The 18749-nt window shown below is 40.6% G+C and overlaps 1 protein-coding gene across 2 annotated transcripts in view; it reads left to right on the top strand.

Moving 5' to 3' along the window:
- Window positions 1-16023, top strand: part of Cpne3 (copine 3) — a 49726-nt gene extending 33703 nt beyond the window's left edge. For both annotated transcript variants that reach the window (XM_036179555.1, XM_036179556.1), the window contains exons 12-16: window positions 4249-4303; window positions 7257-7308; window positions 10545-10678; window positions 11715-11951; window positions 15016-16023. In XM_036179555.1, the coding sequence (XP_036035448.1) occupies window positions 4249-4303; window positions 7257-7308; window positions 10545-10678; window positions 11715-11951; window positions 15016-15126 (589 nt within the window). In that variant the 3' untranslated portion in view covers window positions 15127-16023. The remainder of the gene's footprint in view (window positions 1-4248; window positions 4304-7256; window positions 7309-10544; window positions 10679-11714; window positions 11952-15015) is intronic.
- The last annotated feature ends 2726 nt before the right edge of the window (window positions 16024-18749 follow it).

Genomic DNA, 18749 nt, shown 5'->3' with positions numbered 1-18749 from the left:
CAGCTGGTGTTCTAATAGAAGTGGGAATAGAGCAGCATTCATTCACAAACTTGTCATCTTTGTATTCCCCTGTTTCCCTTTGATCTTTACTTTTTTATTTATTATGTATACAGAAGAGGGTGCCAGACCTCATTACAGATGGTTGTGAGCCACCATGTGGGTGCTGGGAAGTGAACTCAGGACCTCTGGAAGAGCAGTCGGTGCTCTTTAACCTCTGAGCCATCTCTCCAGCTCCCTGATCTTTACTCTTGCTGTGACTAGTTAGAATGTGTTAGATATAGCTTCTTCATTTAATGGTTGATGGAGTCAGCATGACTCATTTCTTTTATTTGATTTCCTTGGCATTTTAATCAGGGGTAAGTTGTATATGTGAGTGAAATCTAGGTGACATAATCTTGTAAACAGTAATAAAATTGATTCTTAGCATATATACATGTTCTTTGCAATAATTAAATTATTCATTCATTCATTCATTTATTCTGAGAAAGGCTCTCACTATTTTCCTCCTTGGCTTGGAACTCAGTATGTAGACCAGCCTGACATTGAAAGCACAAAGGTCCATCTACTTCTGCCTTGAAAGCGCTAGAATTAAAGAAGTGCATCAACACACTCTGCTGAAAATATTTTTTGTTTTGTTTTGTTTTTTGAGACAGGGCTTCTCTGTGTAGCTTTGCACCTTTCCTGGAACTCGCTTTGGAGACCAGGCTGGCCTCGAACTCACAGAGATCCGCCTGCCTCTGCCTCCCAAGTGTTGGGATTAAAGGTGTGCGCCACCACCGCCCGGCTGAAAATATTTTTTAATTGGAGCTTTGACAAGGCTAAAGAGCATCTTAATCTAATTGCTGCAAAGTATTCTGAATGAATTTGCAGTAGTTAGATTTTGACTATATTTGGAGTCCTGGGTGTATTGAGTTGTAGAACCAGTACCTAGCCTGTGCAAAATCCTGGATTCAATTTGCAGTCATAAAACTATATGACTACTACTACTACTACTACTACTACTTCTTCTTCTTCTTATTATTATTATTATTATTATTATTATTAATTTCTTACAACAGCTAGTATGTGCCAGAGATCATTTTATTAGTCAGAATAGATGATGAGTAACAGATGGCAATCAACAGGGTACCAGGCCGGAGTCATTTCACACATGAATTCTTAAAAACATGTAATTAATAAATTCAAACCTAAATGAGTGAATTTTAAAAATTTAGAATGTATCTAGAGTTCAGAAAAAGGGGCAAATTTAGAATAAGAAAAAAATCAGCTTCTTACTAGTCAGAAACAACAAAATTATATTGTCACATTAAGCTAATGAAGTAAATTATATTCACTAAAAATTATGGTGAATATAAGTCACGGTACAAGTCATAATAAATGAAAAGGATTTTTGTAAAATATCTCAGAATTTTAGTAAGGTAAACTAAAAATTGTACTGAAGAACCAAGAAGGAACCATGTTTAAATAGAGAGATCCTATGATAATGATGTGAAATTAATCAGTTTAAATCAGAATTACAGTAGAGTCCTGACAAGTCTTAAAATTCTCTAGCTAGGAGGAGACAGAATCATCCAGACATTTTTCTAAAGCAAAGAAGGGAAGGAGAGGAAAAGACAAGAGGAATTTGCTCTAGCAGTTTTCTTGTTTGGTTTTTGTTTTTAACTTTTGAAAGGATTTATTTATTTTATGTGCATGAGTGTTTTGCCTGTATGTGTGTTATGCCTACCATGTGTGTGCCTGGTGCCAGTGGAGGTCAGAGAGGATGGCATTATGAAGATTGTGAGCCACCATTAGGTACTGGGAACCAAACCTGGGTCCTCTGCAAGAGCAATAAGTGTTCTTAATCTCTGAGTTTCTCTCATCCCTGCTCTAGCAGCTTTTAAAATTTATCTTACAACTCAAGTATAGAACTATACTTGACCAGTTGAATCAAGCGTATGGTAAGAAATAGAACTATATGTACACATAAGTGAATTAAGTAAGAAGAGCATCTAAGAGGAAAGGATTGTAACAGCAACATATTTCATTGGATGGAAATTAAAGCCAGACATAGTGGTGCATATATTTAATTCCAGCGCTGGGGAGGTAGAGGCAGGTGGCATGTTGTGAGTTTGAGGCCAGCCTGGGCTACATAGTGAATTCTAGGACAGCAAGATCTACATAGTGAAACCCTGTCTCAAGACAAAAAACAAAGAATTGAATTTGAATCCATAATTCATACCTGCAAAGTATGATAAACCATACATTATAAACCTGAAGTAGATACTCCTCAACAAAGCAGCCTAACAAAATAGCAGTGAGTTCAGGACTGTTCAGACATTTTTGCCCTCTTCAATTTATAGATTCTATTCCTGGTAACAAGACCTCTGAGGATAAAGGGGCCCAGGAGTGTATGTGTATTCCCCTTTATGGCCATGATTCAGATGCTGCTGAAAAAAAAAAAATCCTTCTACTCATATCTCCTTGGGCTAGAACCTAGCCACCTGATCTCAACTGGCTTTTGGAATAGGTGTGATCACCTTTTCAGGTGTCTGTTATTAAGGGAGGGAGTGCTGTTGTCGGGAAGCAGACGTTTCTGCTTCACATTCTACTTCAAAGTGCTTTTCAGAGTAATGAGAAGTTTAATACCAAAAGTAAACTTGAAAATTTTTAGGAGAAAAAAATATATGTTTGGCTTATAACTTCAGTGTGTATGGCTGGTAAGACAACAGAGGCTGAAATCTTGGAATAATTTGTATGTGTTCACATTTCTTAATACTAAAATCCATGAGGTTGGTAGGGAGATGGCTTCAGTGAGTAAGAGTGCTTTCTATGAAAGCAAAAGAAGCTGAGTTAGATCCCCAGCACCCATAGAAAAGCTTAACATGGCTATGTGTGCCTGTAGTCAGTGTTGGAAGATGGAAGTGGTGAAGGGGAAACAGAAATGGAAAGAGGAAATTCTGTGAGAGAATTTAAAAAGAAAATCTATGGAAGTTTCTAAACCACATTAGAGACAGGCTAGGGACTAGGAAACATACTTTTGACATGACATGGGTTCTATCGTAAATGGAAAATGAACCCCAAGTGCTAAGAATTAATAATACAGGAGGAGTGAGGTGCTTGTACAAGTGAAGGTGCTTCTACCAAGCCTGACATCTGAGTTGCCGTCTGTTCTCCACGTACATGCTGTAGCAAGCACGTGATCCCCTACCCACATAAATAAATAAATGTAGTAAGTACGGGTGAGCATACAAAGACTATTCCGGTAGAAAACTGTTTGGTGGTGTTTTCTAGTAAGGCACATTGGCCATCCATCAGTGTGCCTCTGGGAGAATACCCATACCTGGAAGTACCAATTCACACGTTATATATTCAGGTCCACACTTTGTGTCCATAAACCACAGCTCCAGATAGACATGTGTTTTCTTCCAGAAACTTGAGAGTTTTATAATAGATGACATTTTGCACAGTGTTTCTATGGTCAAATATATGAATATTCACATCAGATGATATAAGTAAATGCTATAAATAACCTCATTACTTGAGGCCTGGTTTTTCTGCCAGACAGTCTTGCTTAAAACAAAAATGTGCTTTTTGTGTTTTGTTCTTTTTTTTTTTTTTTTTTTTTTGCTTCATATTTGTTCAGGGAAATAATGCACAAAGTTTAAATGGAAAGTAGTAGATTATGAGACTTATTTTATTTATTTATTTAATGAGTATATATGTGTGTGTGAGTGTATGTATGTGCACCTCGTGTGTGCAGGGGCCTGTGGATGTCAGAAGAAATATAGGATCCCCTGAACTGTACTTGCACATGTTTGCTAGCCACTAAGTAGGTGCTGGGAAATAAGCCCAGGCCTTCATCAAGAACAAGTGCTCTTAACCACTGAGCCATCTCTTGCCCCATAAATTTTAATTTATGCTTCTCTTGAGGCATTAGGGTGGAGAATGATAGAGGGACATACCGTATGTCCGCCTCTGGCTTCCATGAGTTATACACAGGTGCACACACTCAGATATCACACATGCATACCACATATACCAAAAGAATCTGGAAGAAATTTCTCCCTTTAATGCACAGAAAAACACTTAAAATGAGTGTTTTCCAGTGTTAGCATCAGCATTAGTATAGGGAACACTAGATAATTTTTTTGTTTATAAGTTTTTATTGCTTTGAATTTTTAAAATATAAACATATTATTTTTATTGTGAGTAAATATATATTTTTTAAGCAAAAATTGTTTTATTTGTTTTTCTCTTCTTTTTTAGTGATAAGATGTTTCCAGCTTTTGGCTTTGGAGCTCAGGTGCCTCCTCAGTGGCAGGTAATCTTTTTTTTTTTTTTTTTTTTAACTTTTATTGATTCTTTGTGGATTTCACATCATGCATTCCAATCCCACTTATCTCCTGTACACTTGCATCTTCCCTCTGTCTTACATTCTCCCCGCTCCCCCAGACAAAACCAAATTTAAAAGAAAAACCAAAACAAACAAACAAACAGTAGTAACGAAAAAGAGAAGCATGCTGTCATGGAAGCTGTAGTATGGCCTACTGAGTCACACAATTTACCCGTTGTCCATTCATCTTTACTTGCAAGGGTTCATTGCCAGTCATTGGTCTGGCTCAAGGTCTCTAGCTTCTGCTAAGCCACCAATAATGGGCTCTCACTAGGGCTCCTCTTGGATATCCTGTTGCTGCCTGTGTTGTAGAGATCCTGCAGTTTTGGATCTATAGGTTATCCCCTTCACCTGCTCCAACAGTTCATAGATGAGGTAGATGTCAGGGTGGGCCAACTCATAGCCCTGGTTCTGGGCCTGGGTGGTAGTTGGACTGGTCATCCCGCCACCTTTCCCTCATCTTCACTACCCAGGTGGCTCTCTAGCACTGCCCAGGCTAGTTACCCAGTGTGGCCAGCAAAAAGTGGGGCTAGTTCTCCTGCTCTTAGGTCCTCAGATCCAGGTCACCCCCACTCACAGGACGAGGGCCAGCTCTACTGTTTTGCCCGGGAGGGGTTCAGGGCTCTCTCTCCTGATTGCTATAGGGGACTGGGGTGGGGGCAGCTCTTGTGCCTTCAGGGCTGGCTTACCTGTGTACAGACAACAGGATCAGCTCTAGTGTGCTGCCCAGGTGGGGTGCAGAGCCCACTCTTATGTTGCTCCAGCTTGTGAGGGGCAAGGCTAGTTCACACTCTAGTGACCCCAGGGCCAGCTCTCTTGCTTGCAGAGAGAGGAAGGATAGCAAGGGGTGGAGGGAGGAGGGCATCTTTCCTTCACACATGCCGCTTCCTGGCAGACAAGGTGGGACGGGGCAGTTCTGTTGCTCTCACGCCCTCAAAGCTGGCTTACCTGTGTCCCTAACAACAGGGTCAGCTCTAATGTGCTGCCCAGGTGAGGCGCATGCCTGCGGTGAAGGGTGGGGCCGTCTTTCCTGAGTGCAGGATAGGCGTGGGGGTGGGAGGAGGATAGAGGAGGGGGCAGCTCTTCCCTGATGGGCGGGACCAGCTCTCCTGATGTAGTATCCAGCAAAAGCCAGGGCCAAAGAAGGGTAGAACTGGCTCAACACAGCATGGTTCCAGTGACCCCTCCCCCCTGTGGTAACATGGACCATGGACATCATCACTGACCCCAGCTGCAATAGGACTATGGATTCAGACATGGCCCTTGGCAGCATCTTGGGCCTAGAAGTCACCATGGCCCTAGTGGCAGCACAGCCCTGGAGCACCAACATGGTCTTAGGTGATTGACCAGAACCTGGGCGTCTGCAGAGTCCTCAGTGGTAACAGGAACTGTGGACAGCACCCCAGACCCCAGCTGCTATAGGGCCACAGACCCAGACATGGCTCTAAGCTGCAGCCTGGGTCTGAATGCCTCCATGGCCCCAGGTGGCAGCACCAGCCACCCAAGTAAATATGGCCCCAGCAGTGGCATGGTTCTTGGACACTGACATGGTCTTTGGTGGCTGACCAGACCCTGGTCATTTGGCCCTTGGTAACAGGAGCCACGGACATCAACTCAAGACCCTGGCTGCTGCAGGGCCATGAATGCAGACATGGCCCTCAGTAGCAACACTGGCCCAGGTGACACCATAGCCCTTGGACACACTCATGGCTACAAGCATCTGTGTGGTCTTTGCTAGCAACATGGGCCACAGACCCTGACTGTGATAGGACATGGATCCAGACATGGTTCTAGGCAGGAGCCTGGGCCTGGATGTGACCACAGTCCCAGGTGGCAGAGCAGGCCACTGAGAGTGGCATGGCTCCCATGGCAGTGTGGCCTTGGACACCAATATGGCCTTAGTTGGCAGCTCAGACCCCTGGTATCAGCACAGCCTTCAGTGGTCTTGGGAGCCATGGACATAAACACAGACCCTGGCTAAACCAGGGCCATGGACCCAGATATGGCCCCAGGTGACAGCACTGGCCACTCCAATTGGCTTGGCCCTGGCAGCAGCATAGGTCTTGGACACCAACATGGTCAGAGGTTGTGTCCTAGACCATGGGCATCAGCGTGGTCCCCCATAACATCACAGACCAGGAACATCAACTCAGATCCTGGCTGTGGTCCTTGGCAGCAGCCAGGCCCAAGATATCACCATGGCCCCAGGTGGTAGTGCAGGCCACCCCGATTGGCATGGCCCCTGCAACAGTATAGCCCTCAGACACCATCATGGCTCCAAGTGGTGGCCCAGACCAAGGCCTCTTCATAGCTGACAATGGCAACAGGAGTCACAGACATCAACTCAGGCCCCTCAGCTGCTTCAGAACTCAAAGACCTGGCCCTTGGCTATAGCTTGGACACCAATGTCACCTTGGATTTAGGTGGCTAGTAAACCATTCACGTTAGCCTATTCCTCACCACCTTCACATCTTCAGATCTGCCTCTCGCTCTCTCATTTCCCCACACTGTACTGGCTCACCATAATGGTGCCCAACCATCCTGGCGCCATGGCTTTTGGTTGGGTCACAGGTGGCAGGCACATGGTTGAGTCCTACCTGCCCTGGCTCAGGGCATGGCGCAGAGTTGTTGCTTTTCTTCTGACATGTCTGGGCCTAGAAAACTTGGGTGACACTTGATAATGGTGGTGCCAGACCACCCGGTGCCAGAGGCACTGGGCGGGCTCCTGGTTGAGTGTGCCCCTGCAGACCAAGAAGTCAGGGGGTGGAGCTGTCTGTGTCTACACTGGCTCAGGCCTGGAAAGGGCCGAGCTGCCAGGAAACCTTTTAAAGCGTTACTCTGGACTAGCAAACAGGCCTCACCAGTCCTTTTCTTCTGGCAGGTGTCTCATGAGTTTCCAATGAACTTTAACCCGTCTAACCCCTACTGTAATGGTAAGTAAGCCGAGAAGCCAAACGTGAAGGCCACCTCACTCCTTCTTGTCTTTTTCTTTCAGGTTGGAGCTACTCATATTTCATTTCTAAATTTCAGGTTGTGACACATTAACTTTCTGTTGTGTATAGCAGAAAAACCACCCCAAGTTGGTGACTACAGTGGTAAAGATAATTATGAGGCGAATTAGTACTATGATGATGGAGGGTAATCCCTTCTACCTTAAGAATCTTAGTAGAACAAAACCATTTACCATCTTAGGAGTAGGTCACTAAAAGTCATCATAAAATAAATTGACTATAAAATAAACTTCCCATAAGTGAGTAGTTCATTATTAAAGACTCTGGAGGAAACGTTTGGAGAAGCAGTCACTCTTCTCAAGTAAAAACTGTCGGGCTTCCCATTTCTTAGTGCTTGCTCAGTATTCACTCACTAGATAGGACGGTGACAAGGACAGAGCTGAGCTCCGAGCACATCTCTGTGTGCAGCAGGAAGCTGGTGTTTGCCTTCCATTTCACTTTTTCTTTATGCTTCAGATGCACAAAGTGCTTCCTCCTTAAAAATAATTTTTTGAAAAATCAGATTGAACAACCAACCTGCAATACCAAGACTCCTACTAAATTATGTAAGACAACGTTTTGGGTAAGGAAAAGTAGGTGTGTGTTTGTGTAGTTGGAGATATTACTTAAAATTCTATATTCTAAATTGATACCCTGCAGAGGGTCCCTTTTACATCTACAAAGTGTATAGTAGCTTCTAGAGACAAAGAGTATTTTTTGAGTATTTGTATTTCCGACTCACAAGTCAGAAGAGCATAGGGCTACTTCTGGGGGTTGTTTCTTCTTTGTTCTAAGATACCTTTCCTGTACTAATTAATTCAGTATTCTTTTAAGGCACTTTTAGTGCATGGTTGTGACCATTTTTTTATGTCTAGATATTTGTAATTGAGTTTATTTTTAAAATGTGCTTTTTAAAAATGTGCTTTTGTTAGTGTGTTAATTTTGGTTTGTGATTTTATTTATTTGTAAAGTTTTATGATAAAGTTTATAAAAACCATTTATTATTAAAAATAAAATAAAGAAATGTCCTTGGTGCTTATCTGAAATTGGAATTGTTTTTGGAATATAACTTAGGTTATACGACAACTCATTCTATAATTTATTGCTCTATAAGTAGTGTGGGAGTTGGGGATTTAGCTCAGTGGTAGAGCACTTGCCTAGCAAGCACAAGGCCCTGGGTTTGATCCTCAGCTTTGGGGAAAAAAAAAAGTAGTGTGACCCCATCCCATAGTCTGGAAAAACAACCAATTTGGTTGTAGATTACAGATACACTATATAGAAAAGGGAAGACTTAAGGCACCAAAGTTAAATTCCCTTTTTAAAAAGATATCATTGAGCCTAGTTGCCTAAAAATGACATTTTACTTATTGCTTTAATGCAAGGAAGTATTTCAGTATAATTCAGTTTTAAGTGAGTAGTTGAAGACTTTATATTTGTGAAGAGAGTAAATTGTTAATACCTAATACCTTCAGGATACAAAGCAAGCATAATAATACAAATGGAGAAAATACTTCTGTCTTTGTCAGTGTTCTGTTGCTGTGAAGAGACACCATGATCTAAAGCAAGAGACTTGTTTTTGTTGAAAAGTTTTCTACAGGGCTGAAGAGATAAGTCAGTGTATAAGAACACTTTCTATACAAACATGAGGACCTGAGTTCAAATCCCAGACACCCATGTAAAAAGTTGGGTATGACTGCACATTCCTGTAGCCCCATTGGAGGGCACAGACAGGTAGATCTTGAGAGTTCACTGGTTAGTCAGCCTAACCAAAATGATACCCTGTATCATGTGTATCATACCCTGTTTTAAGGCAGGAGATGGAGAGCAATAGAGCACACCTGACACCTTGTTATGGTGTCTGTATGGCATGTACAGGCATACATACCTGCACATTCGCTTGCATGTACCATATATACACACCACACATATACACTACATACAAATGAATAAAAATTTAAAATACACTAAAGTAAGAAAATAAAACTTCAAAATATACCATAAACAAGTATCTGTGGTTTCAAAACATAGGGCAGGGAGTTCTTTTGGTATTTGTAGCATTTGCCTGTATCCTAAACTATCATTGAGGACAGACAGAATCAAAATACCTAGCATGTTCATTTGTAGACAGCTTTTCACCAGGATTCTAGTCGGCTCACCAGGCCATGCTGTTTTAACAGAAATGTCTCCACACCTCAGTGACTTACAGTGACACATCTGTGCCTTACTCGTTTGACTTGTAGCTAGATCACAGCTGTTTTCCATGTTTCTTTTCTAGTTAATTTTTATAAGATAGGTCTTGCCATGTAGTTGAAGCTATAAACTTGGCATCTTCCTACCTCAGTTTCCTGAGTCCTAGGATTGTAGATGTAACACCTCACCCAGCTCTCCTATGTTTCTTAGTCTGGGACTTGGCCTGAAAGACCAGCTCTTCACCTGCTGGTCCTGTGACCCAGGAACAGAGTACAAGAGCTAGAGAAAACAGGCAGTGGTTCTTAAAGCATCTGCTTAGATGCAGGGGCCCTGTTCACTTACATGCATTGAATCATATACAGCCCTGTTCAACTTGCTGTTAATAAGACTGGCAGGCCCAATTGTTTACAGTTTCTACAGGAAACAAGAAACAGCCCATGTGAATATTAAAACTAATGCTGTCCACTATACCATGCCTGACCCTTACTTGTATCGCCTAATTGTTGAGAACAATCAGCCTTATAACCTTATATTTTTATAGAACTTTGATCACATGTGCAAATGAATGTTCTCTCATTATTTTTTTTTCTTTCTGCTTAACAGTTGTAAGATGCTGCACTTTTTTCATCAAAAACACATCAAAGTTAAGCATAAATATAAGTCCCATCTGAGATGAAAATGCATGCTTTCTGCTTGGAGAGGCTGTGTTTGTAGCTTTTTATAATGAAAGATAACCATGAAGAACTCTTGAATGTGAAACTTTTCCCTAGTCAAAGCACTTTTTGTTGTTGTTTGTTTTCTTTTGTTTTGTAAGTTGTGATAGGGACTCACTATAGTCAAGGTGATTTTGATACTTCCACCTCAGTCTCCCTAGAGCTGGGATAACAGCTATTATTCACCAGACTTGACATGTATATAATTGTGCTTCCCAGTACTGTGGGCTAACAAATTACATTTGAGGATTTTTAATATTACTTTCTTTGATCTAGGAATCCAAGGCATTATAGAGGCTTATCGGACCTGTCTTCCTCAGATAAAACTCTATGGACCAACTAATTTTTCTCCAATTATAAATCACGTGGCCAGGTTTGCAGCTGCAGCCACACAGCAGCAGACAGCATCTGTAAGTGCTCTAGGCACAGGAACAGGGTGTGGTTGGTACTTCTTCCTGGTTGCCGTACTGTTGTTTATTGAGTTTGTCAGGATACTAAATCAAGAGTGAAAAGTTATGATACAATCAGCATTGGTTTGGGAGAGGTATCTGTTGCTACTAATGTTCACTAAAACAACATAATGCTTGCATTTGTGAGTCTTTTCTCTGGCTTTGGAAGTAATTTGTTTAGATTCTACCAAAAGGGAGGGGGGGCTATTACTTAACTTTTAGAAACATACTTCATGAGAAGGCTTTTGAATACTTTTATCAGTTGCTGGTATTGCATCACTTAACTATACTACTGAGGTTTGAATTAGTTGGCCATTACCAGTTGGATGTTGGGTACCAAATCTCTCAAGCGGTAGTATATTTAGAAGTAGGGACAGGGGTCACGGGGACCTTGTTGTGCAGGTGCTGAAAAAGTTAAACAAGATAATTCATATAAAGTGCACAGTGCCTGGGTCAGAGAAAACACTCCCATACTTATAAGTTACTGTCATAAATCTTATTCCTATCCTAGATTTAACTGGCCCAAAAAATGAAATGACAACTTTATGTGACATTTTATTGCACTGGAAAGTTTCATCCAAAAAGAAAAAAAAATTGTAAATTTTTTCAAAAGAAAAGAAATTTACTTCTGCAGAAGAAGTTTTGGATCTGTTGAGATTGGGCTTCTCATCTGCTCCCTTGCTCCTTTGACATGTTTAGTGGTTCAGTTTAATGAGTATTTATTCCTCTGATTACTTGAAAGGTTTCTCTTCGACATTTAGATGTCTTCTGTGTATTTTTTCAACTTATTCTGTGGTGTGTTGCATTTGTAATGAATCTTCAGTTTTTTTAAGAGTTGATCCTTGTCATCAGAGAATTCCAGAATATTTTATGCAGATGGTATCCTAGAGGCAGTCTGGCAGTGAAAATGAGTGAGACAGATGACTCATTAACCTAGATCACTCCTTTTACGGTTTGACCTTCACCTGCTCAGTCGATATGTTTTCTTTTTTGGCAGCAATACTTTGTGCTCTTGATCATCACGGATGGCGTAATCACAGACCTTGATGAAACCAGACATGCTATCGTCAATGCTTCCAAATTGCCCATGTCTATCATCATCGTGGGAGTTGGGGGAGCTGACTTCAGTGCCATGGAGTTTCTGGATGGTGATGGAGGAAGTCTCCGCTCCCCATCAGGAGAGGTGGCCATAAGAGATATTGTTCAGTTCGTGCCTTTCAGACAATTCCAGAATGTGAGTGCCGCTCTTTCTGACTTAAACCCAGACCTTCAGGTTGCTTTTGCTTTTGCATGTGAGAGGTTTGATTTGATTGGGCATTTTTGTATCTTTTGTGCTTTTCCTATGATAGTATGATAAACTTAAAATGAAACTGTTATGAATATGTTGATTTTTTTTTTTGTTACTTTTGTATTAATTACTTTCCTCATAGTTGTGAAAAGTTACCTGAAAAGACAACTGGAGGAAGGAAAAGCTTCCCTTGGCTGGTGGTCCATTGTGGTGGAAAAGGCATGGCAGGAGTCTAGAGCAGCTGGTCACAATACATCCACAGTCATGCAGAGAGGATGACTTTGGGTGCTGCCTTACTTAGGGTTTTTATTGCTGTGATAAAACACTATGATCTATAGCAACCTGGGGAAGAAGTTTATTTTGCTTACACTTTCTTATCACAGTCCCTCATGCAGGGAGGAACCTGGAGGCAGGAGCTGAAGCAGAGGCCACAGGAATGCTGATTATTGGCTTGCTTCTTCTAGCTTGCTCAGCTTGCTTTCTTATAGAACCCAGGATACCAGCCTAAGGGTAGCACCACCTACAGTGGGCTGGACCCTCCAATATCAATCACTAATTGAGAAAACGTTCTATGCTGGGTGGCGGGGGTGCATGCCTTTAATCCCAGCACTTGGGAGGCAGAGGCAGGCACATACTGCTAAGTTTAAGGCCAGCAAGTTCTGGGACAGCCAGGGTTGCACAGTAAAACCCTGCCTTGAAATAAAAAACAGAGAGAGAAATAGAGAAAGACAGAGAGAAATAAAAAAAGAAAGAAAGAAGGAAGGAAGGAAGGAAGGGAGGGAGGGAGGGAAAGAGAGGGGGGGAGAAAGAAAGAAAGAAAGAAAGAAAGAAAGAAAGAAAGAAAGAAAGAACGAACATTTCTTAGTTGAGCTCCCTCCTCTCAGATAACTAGCTTATATCAAGTTAACATAAACCAGACAGTGCAGATGCTTAGCTCAACTTCTCTTTGCTTAGTCCAGGACTCTGATGCATGGAATAGTGCCACTCATACTCAGGGTGGGTCTACTCACCACTCCAGTTAAACTGCTCTGGGGACAGAGAGAAGGCCGGAGATTTATGTCCTGGGTGATTCTGGATCCTATTGAATGGGCAGTCAAAATAAGCTACACTTTGTAACTACAGAAAAACAAGTCACTAGCCAAACCTCTAGGAGAAAAGCTCTTAGAAGCAGGGTATGTTAATACATCTTTAGTTCTCTCACTCTAAGACCAGTTTGGACCATGTAGTGAGTTCCAACCTATCTAAAGTCCCATAGGGAGACACGTCTCGGTGGGGGGGGGGGGGGGAGTCAGATAAAAATCTGTTAGAAGATACTGTACCTAGCTTGGTCCAATGTTAATACGTTGTAGACTATTTTATAGGAATTATGTAATTATGATTCATCACCACAGGGAGCCCTTATGTTGTGCCTTTGTTGGTGCATCTACTTCCCATCTGCACCTGTGCCTCCTTAGCCCGTGGAATCCACTAAGCTGTTCATTTCTATAATCTCAGAAGTTCAGGAATTTACATAAATATTTGGGTAAGATGGTACATGCCTGTAGTAACAACAGCACATGGGAGGCAGCAAGTGTAAATTTGAGGCTGGTCTGGGCTGCTTGGAGAGATACTACCTCAGAAAACAAACAAGTAAATTTTACATAAATGGAATCATACTGTATACGTACTACAAGGCTGCCTTTTTTCTTCCAGCACGGCTCTTCTTAGAGTCACCCAGGGTGTTGATGCGTTGCTCCTGAGTTTTGTTTGACTTTTGAATTCTTGAGACAGTTTCAACCAGGAATTTCCAGTGTAGACCAGGCTGACCATTTTGAGAGGAACATGGAAAAATTTAATGTATAATGCTATATGAAATATAGTCTTACATCACATATATAAAAAAGCAAAAATAGAAACCCATATGTGAATATTTTAGCAGCTTTATGTATAATAGATAAAAGCTGGAAACAACCCAGATGTCCTTCAAGAGGTAAATGATGAAGGAAACTATGGTACATCTTCTATAACATGGGATACTTACGAATAGACTTTAAAAAGTACCTGGTTCTTTTACAAAGGCTGATAGGAAGGCCTTACATGAAGGTTGCTTGGGAAAAATAAGCATTCAGAATCAATTCTGTTTAAACTCATGTTACTCCTGTAATCATAGACTGTGTTTCATATAGCATTATACATTAGATTTTTACATGCTCATTTCAGTTGGTGACTGATACCCAAAACTCCTTTTAAAATTCTTTTATAGTATTACTATAGAACTTATAGGTAATTAAAATGGGGATTGCATTTAGTAGTCATGAGAATGACTAATAAACTCTTTGTATGACTAACATAAAGTCTTTAGACACAAATAGAACAATCTTTTAACATGACTTTCATATAGACCTTCAATAAGAGGAAAAAGTTAAAGATACATTTAAAAAATAGGCCATGAATGTTAGCACACACCTGTAGTCTTAGCACTAAGCAAACAGACACAGGAAAGATATCAAGGTCACTCTGGAGGCAGAGGCAAGAAGAACTCTGTAAGTTCAAGGCCAGCCTGGTCTACATAGTGATTTCCAAGCCAGCCAGGGCTACATAGTGAGACCCTGCCTCAAAACATAGGAGCCATAGCAACAGCAGAATTATCAAATATGAAATGAATGGCACCAAAGAACTTGACAGATATTAGCAATGATAATGATGGCAATTATAAATAACATTGATTATTTTCCCCATATTATGTGGACTGTTCCTAATGTACAAGCCTAGAGGTTGGGAATTTCCACATTTTAATGACTGCTGAGTTATCTGTAATCTTTTATCATATAGCCAGTATATTAGCCAAATGTGGTTGTGTATGCCTGCAATTCTAGCACTTGGTAGGTAGAGTCAGGAGGATGGAGAGTTCCGGGTCATACTTGACTGTATAGTGAGTCCAAGGCCAGCTTGAGCTACAAGAGACAAACAAATAAGCAAGCCAGCAAATCTCCAGTTGGTAACAGTAACTGTGATTTTGTTTCTCCTCAAGGCTCCGAAAGAAGCCCTTGCACAGTGTGTCTTGGCAGAGATTCCCCAGCAGGTGGTGGGCTACTTCAACACATACAAACTCCTTCCTCCCAAAAGCCCTGCTGTGAAATAGGAGGAGCCAGGACAACTCCAGGATTCATAAGCCTCGTGGAGCAATGCCATCTCTTATGCAGAATGAAATCTTATCTACCTTATGTGCTTTTCACCCTCCGTGTTCCCAATATAAACCCAACTTTTTGTATGTATTTTATTTGTTTAAAACATATGTTTTATATTTTTTGAAGAGGACAGTAGCAAATTCATCTCTGCTTCATAAATTCGGTGATTGTTAGTGATGTCTAGAAATTCTAAGAGTGCTATTTGGAATTGAATTTAATATGGGAAAAGTGGGGATTTGTTGGTTTGTTGTCTACTTTCTATAATGAAAATGCTATTTTTAAATGTTGTCAGAGCGAATGAGGAATGACAGGATGATATCGTTTGCAGGTTGCTATACTGTTTATAGTAAATATCTTGCAGGCCCAAGTCTGTACTTGTGGCTGTGAGAGCTCCTTAAAACAAGTAGTACTGAATTTGTACCTGTGACTTTATATTTGTCCCTTTCCATGCTGCAGTGATGCATTATACATAATTGTTTTCACATGGGGCTTCATGAAAAGCAGGCGCTTACTCAGTTTTTAAAATGTACAATCAACCAGTGGAAAGATCCTTGTAGACAAGACAGTTTTGCCTTTTGAAATCTCTTCTTTTCACTGTGAACTATTGCACACAAAATGGTCAGGTTTGGCCTTTCTTTTATTGAGTAAAGAAGACACTTGAGCTTCTGTGGAAGTGCAAATGATAGGTCATCCCAGAGGCTACATTGACTAGGTCAGTGTAAGGTAACTAAGTGATTGGGATTGGTTCGTCCATTAAAGCTGTGAGGACCAAACATTTAAGATGAAAATTCATAGTTGTAGGCTAGGCATGGTGGCATACCATGCTAACACTTGGGAGGCAGAGGCAGGAGAATCATCAGAAGCCAACCTGCCTATGTAGCAAGTTCCAGGACAGCCAGCTACACAGTGAGAAGATGTTTCAAAATAACAAAGAAAAATGAGTAATTGAGAAATCCACTTCTTCTATCTAATGGCATAATTGGGAGAGGTCATTTTTATTCTTTTCTTACTATGGTCCTGTGCATTGATTTGTATAAATTTTTTTAGATATTTTTGCCTTTTAAAATGGTATTTTTGTTTTCTTTAAACATATAGTTCATTATTTATTAATCAAAATTCCCTTTTTCATTTCAATAATGTACTATTTCCTAAGTTCAGAGTGGATTCTGTTAAGCATAAAACCTGATACAGCATTTAAAAAGAAAAAGCGACACACACAAACAGTACCCTTTACTAATGGCTACATTTAGATAGTATGGACTTAGTATGCTTCTTTTGAAGAATACAATTATCTCAACTTTACCCTTTGAAACATACTGCTTCCTGAGCACCACATTTTTGGAATAGATTCTGAAACATTTGCCTGAAACTCTCGATGTCAAATACTTTGCCTGTCTATGAAATGGCCAGTCATCACTAACAGTTTAACATTTAGAATTGTGTATTGTCACATATTCTTACATGGAAGTCTAGCACTAGTCAGCGTTCCTGTCAGTGTTCCTGAGTCCCTCTGCTGCTGCCTTGTCTTTGTTCTCTGCAGACTTCTCAGAAAGAGCTTATTGTTGAGGTCTGGCTCAAAGACAGTCTGTTTGTCTTGTTTGCCTAGCCCAGTGAGCAGATGCCTCCTTCCCACCTGGGTAGCTGGCATCTTGGTATGTGCTATTAACCTGAGGCAGTGCACCTCGATAGCAGGGTTTCTTAAATTTATTTTTGAGTCATTTCACTCAAGACATTTTTATGCAACCCCAGTTTTATAAGCATTTAAGGTAGGTATAAAATCAAACATTGCAAGTAAATCAAATGAAATTTATTTTAGGGGGCTGGAAAGATGGCTCGGGGTTCAGAGCATATATTACTCTTGCAGAGGACCTGAGTTTGGTTCCCAGTACCTACATCAGGCAGCTTGTACATTGTATACAGTTGGCTGTAACTTTAGCTTCAGGGGCCCTGATGCCCTCCTCTGTCCTCTATGAGTACTGCACACAAGCATACACACACATAGACACACATAATTCCAGTTTCAGGGGCCCTGATACCCTCCTCTGCCCTCCATGAGTACTGCACATATACATACATACACATAGACACACAAACTTATTTAACACAGTTTTTGTTAGACTTACAATTTTACCATTTATTAAAGGTGAAAGCATATTTGCCTATTCATGAGGTGGATATGCTTTGTTTTTAAATAAGAATTTGATCTCAGCTCGATCTATTGCAGTACATAGAGCAACTTTGGTGTACTTCAGACTTGATTGATATTTTGATTTTATAATTGTCACATAAATACATAGTACAGAATGTCATAAATATGTTTAGGAGTGTTTCAGAAGTTGGACATTCTGTCCTTATCCTAAGCCAAAACACATTGAAAGATTTTTGAACGAGGCTGAAGCTGACAATTTTTAAAAATCAAAATTCCTAACACAATACAACCTAGAGATATTGATTTGACATTTACTGGATTCAGAATGGCAGGAGGTATTGAAGTCTTTGTTTTCTATAACTAAGCATTTATGCTTCAGAAAGCTAGTTTGCGCAGTAAAATGGCTGTAATTCCTAAAACATAAGTAACCTGAGTGGAGCTGAGGTACTCGGGCAGTGTTTGTTGTTGTTATTCATGGCCTGGCAGCTGTGTAATGCAAAGTGAACTGGGTGTGTCCTCAGCACCAAGGCTGCAGTGCCCTTGAGTATATAATATGGGCAAGCCCCTCCAGAAACACCTCAGATTCATTAGACAGTTGCTTTTGAATTAATTATTGGCCATTGTGCATTAGACCTTAGAAACCTTTTACTGAAGTTGGATTTTTCAGTCAGTTACGTGACTACTTATGGGCCATGGCCCACAGTTCAAAAACCTGGGCTCTACAGCATGATTCATTAGTAACAATTCAATTATCAATAGAGGAAACAAATACTGCTTTTCTTTCTTTTTCTTTTCTCTCTTTTGAAACCATTATTGTTTCACACATCTCAGTTCCCTGTGCTTGGGAAGATGCCACAGTGCTTTTCAGGGCTTTCTTTTGCATACAGAGGGAGCCAGCACAGAAATGGCTTACAGATTCTCGGTGTATGTGACACAGTGGCAGAGGGGCTTCTCTGGCTCTGAAGCAGAGCTCACTGCTTGCTCAGCCCCAGACAGTACTCAGAACTGTAGACCCTTCTTCATGCTTTCAGTGGGCATCTGGCAGCCATCTTTCTGCCATTTGGTCTGAACAGTTTTATATTCTGGCTTACCAGAATTGTTTCCTGTTAAAATAGTTTTTTCTTTAAATGACTCCTCTTGATCAGGTTTTTATAGATATGTTATTTATAAGACTGTAATTCTGGCAAATTAAAGCAATCCATACATTATTTTCAGTTTGAAATAAAAGCATTTATAACTTCTAAATTGTCATTTTATAAAACTCTTAGTTTCAGTACTTAACTTCTTTCCATGCCATTTTATATTAAAATATTTATTTTCCTTGTGCCATTATTTGAACAATGCCATTCATTCGTAAAATACGTCTAAAATGAAAATCACCAAATTGATTTTCATTGCTCTGTAACCACAGATAATACATGCATATAT

This window comes from Onychomys torridus, chromosome 2 (genome assembly GCF_903995425.1).
Source record: "Onychomys torridus chromosome 2, mOncTor1.1, whole genome shotgun sequence".
NCBI classification, from domain to species: Eukaryota; Metazoa; Chordata; class Mammalia; order Rodentia; family Cricetidae; genus Onychomys; species Onychomys torridus.
Note: the sequence above shows the minus strand (reverse complement) of the source record. Positions and strands in the feature narration are given on the sequence as shown.